At 58.7% G+C, this 6,579-nt stretch overlaps 1 protein-coding gene across 1 annotated transcript; it reads right to left on the bottom strand.

Annotated features, from left to right (window-relative positions):
- Positions 1-117: 117 nt before the first annotated feature.
- WNT10B (Wnt family member 10B) lies at positions 118-6,174 on the bottom strand. The gene is made up of 5 exons (XM_014850021.3): positions 5,443-6,174; positions 4,436-4,555; positions 4,042-4,304; positions 1,955-2,328; positions 118-1,325 (listed from the first exon to the last, which is right to left on the bottom strand). The coding sequence occupies exons 2-5, from the start codon at positions 4,507-4,509 to the stop codon at positions 867-869; spliced, it is 1,170 nt and encodes a 389-aa protein (XP_014705507.1). The 5' UTR covers positions 4,510-4,555; positions 5,443-6,174; the 3' UTR covers positions 118-866.
- Positions 6,175-6,579: the final 405 nt, after the last annotated feature.

Consider the following 6,579-nt stretch of genomic DNA (forward strand, 5'->3'; position numbering starts at 1 on the left):
CAAATCCTTTGGGGAACCAGGCGGGATATACATAAATAAAGTCATTGAGTGTAGGAGGGTAGGAGAATTCACCTGGAAAAGAAGCCATAGACTGGGATCCCAAGTGTGGGCAGAAATATCACCATCTGCATCCACTGGTCCAGTAGCTTAATTTATTTAGTTACAAACAGGAACCAAGAACAAGTCTCAGTACAATAAATTATCCATTCACACCCCTCCTGCCGAGGAAAGAAAAAGAGGCTCAGAGAGTCTTAGGGAAAACTCTTCCTTTGGAGGGTCCCCTTTAACATCTGAATTAGTGGCGACAGCTTCCCTAAGGGCCTGGACAGATGACTCTTTGGGGACTCAGGGGAGAGCACCCCCCCCAGCACTGTGCCTTCCCCAAGAAAAACCTCTCTACCACTGTCTCCCATTACCCCACAAGGTGGTGCCCAGGCTGCAGCAGAGGGAGTTTGGAAATAGCCATGGAGTGAGTGGCCTCTTTCTAGATACAGGTCTTATGGCTCCACACAATGTCTGGAGCTATGCCTCAAAGGAGAGGAGTGGTCAAACTCTAGGGACTCCTCAGCCAAAAGGAGTATGAATCAGAGTTAAAGGGACTCCAGGGTTGGGGAGAGGGGGACAACACAGTGCATTTCATCTTAGCCTATTCAGGTGTTTAAGGAGCAGAAGAGGGAAGGCAGCTTCCCTCCAAGGTCCTCCTACTGTGGGGGTGAAGGCGGCACATCACAGACTCCACCTGACCCCCACCACCCCTAAAGCTGTTTCCAGGTAGATACTTTGAGCTTCTGGGGGCCAAGATTGACCCTGGACAGAAATCAGAGCAAAAGGCTGAAAAGGTGCCCCTCCCTTTCCCCAGCTGACCCTCACTTACACACGTTGACCCACTCTGTGACTTTGCACTCATCACACAGCACGTAGCAGCACCAGTGGAAGCGGCAATGACAGCGCTCAACTCGTGTCTGCCGGAGCACATTGTGCCCTCGGCCACAGCACAGGCTGCCACAGCCATCCAGCAGGCGGCTGGTCTTGTTGCAGGCCCGGCCCCGTGTGCCTGGGGAGCCCACAGTGGGGTCTCGCTCACAGAAGTCAGGAGACTTCTCAAAGTAGACCAGCTCTCCTGAGAGGCGACGGGGACGCAGGCGAGGTTGGAAGGCTCCCGAGTTGCGGTTGTGGGTATCGATGAAGATGGCCCGGCCCAGCCGCTCTCTCAACGCTGCCCCCACTGCCCGGAACTCTGGGGCGGCCCTCCAACATGTCTTGAACTGGCAGCTGCCTGACGTGCCATGGCACTTGCATTTCCGCTTCAGGTTTTCAGTTACCACCTAGAGCATCAGAGTGAGGAAGAGGTGAAGGGGAGGGCAGCAAATGGACAGAGCACAGAGGCACAGGAGTGGGGAGGGAACAGAGAGTACAGGGAGGGACAAAGAGAGGCAAGAATAACTACAAATATCAGAAGAGAGAGGGAGCTTCAAGACTGGCTAATAGCCCAGCTTCCTCATTTTATGGTGGGAGAACTGAAGACAGAGCGGAGTGATTTGCCCATCTTCAATCACTAGCTGGTAACAGAGACCCAACTCCAGTTGTCCTCACTCTCACTCCAGTGCTCTTTCCAGGGTGAGCACTGCTAAAATGGGGAGTCTGACCTGGAGCACCCCTCAATTCTGTAGAGAAGGCAGCTATAATAATAGCAACCATGTAAAGAGCACCTGCCAAGGATGAAGCATTATGCTGGTGCTCTATTTGCTAGCTCACTCTTAATGACACTGTAAGGTAGGTATCATTAGACTCTCTGCAGATGTAAAAAACTTGTGATTAAGTGACTTGCTTAAGGCCATCCAGATGGTGAGTGACAATCACCCACCACATCTCATCCTCTTACTCTGCTGTGCCTCTCAAACTCTAGCCAGGCCTTGAAAGGTAGGGAGACCCAGGACAAGTTGCACACACGTACCTGGCGCCCCACCCTGTTGTTGTGGATTCTCATTCGTGCCTGGATATCCCGGGGAGCTTCCCTGGAATCCAAGAAATCCCGAGAGAACTTCTCTCCAAAGTCCATGTCATGGTTACAGCCACCCCATTCCCATGTGTCCTGGGGGCCAGGGCTGGGGCCTGAGCCAGGGCCTGGGCTGGGCAGGGAGTGGGGGAAACTCTTGCCCCGGGAAAGTGCCTGCAGCTGAAGCAGCTTGGCCCTCAGCCGGTCCTGCTCACCACTGCCCTTCCAGTCGCAGCCACAGCTCACCAGCTTGCCCAGGCTGCAGGCCGTGGCTACTGCATGCATGACCCCAGCAGCCAGCATGGAGAAGGAAAAAGCACTCTCACGGAAACCTGGGGATGAAAAGGGTGTGATGGTAGGGGTAAGGCTGACAGGCAGCTGAAAGTAGGGAGGCAGAAGGAAATAAACAGCCACCCTCCAACTGCAGAAATTCCTCACTGAATCCATTGACCAGCTGAGTAATTTGGGAGCAAGTCACTGGAGAAGGAAGGGAACTGAAAGCACAGAGCCTCAGTTTCCTCATCTATAAAAGAAGATGGCTTGAGATGATCTCTGAGGCCCCTTCCCGCTCTGTAAGTCTGGGATTTCGGGTGCAGATGAAAGAGCTAGCCTCGAGGGAAAGTCCCCTGGGGTTGGGAGATGACTAAGAGGGAGTCCCCAAGGTCTTTGAAGATGTATTCACTGAGTTCTACATCTGAAGCCCTTAGAAATTCCCCAGCCCTGCAGGGAGCTTGGGTGGGGTGGAAGCAGAGGACTTTGGGGTTCTTTTTTTTTTAACCAACCTACCCTCCACCGCTCCAACACCTCCAAAGCACTGGAGCTGTGCAGCTGTCCTTCCCCTTTCCAGTTTCTAGTTTTATATTTGCCCTTTAAGACTGCCCCTTATGTTTATCCTAACCTGCTATTACTCTATAAAACACTGGGAGGGGAAGGGAGGTGGGGGTGATTTTCCCCAAGGCCCTCTTAAAATGTTGGCTTCTTTGTTAGGTTTTGGGGGTCACAGAGGCTCAGGATGACAAGCCTTTCCCAGACTTAGATAGACATGCTTCTCATTTGGGTATCAAAGCCTTCCCCTACACCAGCCCCTGTGGAGAAGGAGGGTGTCCCTCACTTCCTTTTAGGCAGGGGCTCTCTGGATCCCTGAGAGGATGAGAGACAGCACCTCCTTAGGGGCCAGGCCTCTCCCACCCCAGGATGCAGGGCTCCTGGCCCAGCCTCCTGATCCCCCCAACCCCAACCCTCCAGGGGTAAAGCTGTTTGCACACGTCTTGGGAATTCCCCCGCAGATGGCAGCTGCCTATTAACCCCATAGTCCCCGAAGTACTGCTCCCACACTTGAGCTGAGTCCTGGATGGGGTGCATGTTTACTCCTCCAGGAAGTAAACTTGGGCATGGCCTGGCAAGAGGCAGCAATGCCTCCTAGACCTGGCCTGCAGTGACCCGTTCTCCACCCCTCCAGCCAGTCTTCACCTGCTCAGGTGAGAGCCACCTGGGGCCCTCACAGTGCAGAGGAGGGGGCTGCTCCCCGGCTTCAAAGCCAGCAGGGTCTTTGTTCCCAGCTTCGGCTCCTGGGAACCCCAGCAATTAGGGGAGTAGGTTTAACCCTTAAACGGTTGGGGGAGTCACCCCACCCCCGCTATGGCTCTGGGGACACCAGCCTGGGCTTGTCCCACAGAGAGGGAAGGGGAAAACTGGGAGGAGGAAACGGGGGGGGGGGGGGGGGGCGCGTTTGAAGCTTTCAGGGCTGGGGGCATCTCTTGCTCACAGGTGCAATCCAGATTGAGCTGGGCAGAGACAGCAAAAGGGGGCCCTAGGGTAGGGGAGCAGGGACCCAGCTGCCTTGCCGGCAGCGCACAGGTGGAAGTCAGAAGCGCAGGGGCCCAGACGGGTGGCCAGACCCAGCTCCGCGCGGCTCCCGGGGAAAATTCCCCGAGAGGCCCCTCCCCAAGTCGTGAACCCGTCCCCCCGCCCCCCACCTCCGCTCTCCTCGGCCTGCCTCCCACCCCCCAGCCTGGCGGCGGCTCAGACCCGCCCACCCGGCTCACCGCGCTTGAGGATGGCGCTGTGGTGCGGCAGGCGGCCGCCGCCCTCGAGCGCCGAGCAGTTCCAGCGCTGGTCGCGCAGCTGGTGCTGACACTCGTGGACCGCGATGTGCAGGCCCTGAAGCGCGGACGCCGTCACGTCGGGGCTGCGCAGGCACAAGCCCAGCTGCCGCTTGCTCAGGCCGGACAGCGTCAAGCACACGGTGTTGGCGGTCAGCGGCGGCTCACCGGGCAGCTTCAGGCCCAGAATCTCATTGCTTAGGGCCCTGGGAACACAGAAGGCATTTTGGGTTCTGTGGTCCAGGCCTCAAGCCCCCTTCGACTCCTCCCGCCCCAGGTCGGTGCTTCTAGCCCAGGGCTTCCCCTCGTGGGCTAGGTGACAAGGGGAACTGCTCACCGACTGCACAACGCCAGGAACAGGAGACCCACGAGGCCCGAGGGCGGAGGCCGCGGCCGGGGCTCCTCCAGCATGTCGAAGCCCGGGCCCGAAGGCTCCGGTGGGCAGATCAATCAGGGCCTGCAGGACAGGGAGACTTAAGGAGGGCGCAGGAATAGGGTGACTCACCGGGGCAATCAAAGGATGCCCAACTTTGGCCTCCTAACTTACCAGTGCCACCCCACTGACCCTTCTCATTCCTCCGGGAACAAAACAATAAGAATCACTCCTTGATTTCCAGAGTCCCTGGGTCTTGGAGGAAGAGTCCAGGCCTCAAAGCTGGGACTTATGCAAGCGTCTCTGGAGCGAGAGCCAGCCAGACACAATGCCCAGCACACAGACACACTCACATGCAAACTCATACAGGCTCACGAACCACCCCCTCCACCACCTGGCCCACAACTCCTTCTGCTCAACACAGCTACATGCCTTCACAGGGTTAGAGGAGTGAATTGGAAGGGGGTTCCCCACCACCTACAGGCGGCAGGTGGGGGCGGGGGAAGAGCCGCCTCCAGGTGCCGTCGAGGGTAGGCAGCCTCCGCTAGAAGGAGTCAGCTCCCCATCCCGCTCTACCCTCTTCCTCCGCGGTAGGGAGAGAGGGGTGGCTCCAGGTGCAGCAAAGATGGAGAGGGGACCTGGTTCCCGCCTGAAAGGGACCGCGGCAAGCTGAGTCCTCTTCCTCCTCTGCCACCTTCCTAACTATATATTCCCGTCCTCCGTTGCCCGTCTGGTCCCCACGGGTCCCAGCCCTCAGTTGCCCCCATCCCTTTGCTCTCCCGTTCATTGCCCTCCAAAGCTGAGAGCACTCCTTTATTTGCTGTGTCTTTTTCTCGGGCGGTATCCCTAGCTCTCTCTGCGTCTCCATGCCCCTGTGGGCGGATGCGTGTCTGTCTGTCTGACTACCCGTGTGCCTGTCTGGTCCCCGCGTGCGCTGTCCCTGCCCTCCCTGCTTTCCTGGTTCCGATTACCTCCAGCTGCTCCGCTGCGGGGTCCGCCACCGGCGGGGTTGGGTCGCCTGGGCTTGGCTCGGGCTGCTCAAACCGTGGGGAGACTGCGTCGGGTTCTGCCCCCTCGGCAGAGCCGCATTCTTCCAGGGCAGGGCCACTCCTCTTCGCCGCTTCCCCAGCGCCGCCGCGGCCGCCGGGAGGAAGGGAGGGAGGAAGGGAGGGAGCGATCCAGAAGCAAGCGAGCGGGCGAGCAAAGAACTGGGGGCTCTGACTCTACTCGCGCCGAGCTCACGGGCGGCTGTGCCGCGGCAGACAGAGCTGCGGCCCCTCCCCGAGCCTGGGGCATCCCCACCCCACTCCTCGCACCCCCCGCCTTGACCCCGGGAGTGCAGCCGCGCCCCCTCCTCCCAGCGCACACACACCCTCTCCCCCGACGCCCGGGTTCAGGCTTGGCCCCACTGAAGGAGGAGGTGGCCAGAGTTCCTCTCACCTGCTCTGGGGTCGCCAAGGCTGCAAGGAGGGTGCAGTGACCCAGACTAGAGAGCCAAGACCCTGGTCCCATGTTGTCATCTCTCTTTGTCTCAGTTTCCCCACCAAGAGCTGGATGGCTGGAGGGTGCCTTTGACAAGATCAAGACAGAGCTGAGAGCCGACTTCCCTCTTGGACAGTCCCGTGTAGAGCCCTCAGCGAGAGCGCACAGCAAAACATTCAGAGCCGGCAGGCAAGCTCCCTTCTGGGTGGCTTGGCTTCCGCCCACCTCCCAGCCCTGCGCCTGCCCCTTGGGAGGGGTCAACTTTGGCCTCTGAGTTCGGCCCTAGCAGAGGCTCCAGTAGCCCCAAAGATCTTCAGCCTGCCCCTATTGGTTCCCCTGGCTTACAGGCATCCTTGCCCTCAGAGGTCTCCTGCCCTTCCCAGGATCCTGGGTCTGCACTTCGGGTGGCCCATATTCCTGCTCCAGGCTCCACAGACTTGCTTCATATGGAATGAAGAGGGCCTCGGGATCCCACACTGAGCCCAGCCCAAGGACAGCCAGGGAAAGAGCCTGATCTTGGGGTGCACAGACCGAAGCAAACCACCTTAGGGAGCTCCAGCGGCAGTGAAGGGGTTAGGCGCCACTGCGCTCCTGCCTGACTCACCCTCCCGGCTCTAACCACTGTG

This window comes from Equus asinus, chromosome 22 (genome assembly GCF_041296235.1).
Source record: "Equus asinus isolate D_3611 breed Donkey chromosome 22, EquAss-T2T_v2, whole genome shotgun sequence".
NCBI classification, from domain to species: domain Eukaryota; kingdom Metazoa; phylum Chordata; class Mammalia; order Perissodactyla; family Equidae; genus Equus; species Equus asinus.

What these genes read in the sequence shown, in the direction of transcription:
- WNT10B (XM_014850021.3), bottom strand. Translation starts at nt 4,509, where the DNA reads ATGCTGGAGGAGCCCCGGCCGCGGCCTCCGCCCTCGGGCCTCGTGGGT. An exon ending in CAGCGCCATCCTCAAGCGCG is followed by an intron (nt 2,329 to 4,041) that starts GTGAGCCGGGTG and finishes TTTCATCCCCAG; the next exon opens with GTTTCCGTGAGAGTGCTTTT. An exon ending in ACAACAGGGTGGGGCGCCAG is followed by an intron (nt 1,326 to 1,954) that starts GTACGTGTGTGC and finishes CTGATGCTCTAG; the next exon opens with GTGGTAACTGAAAACCTGAA.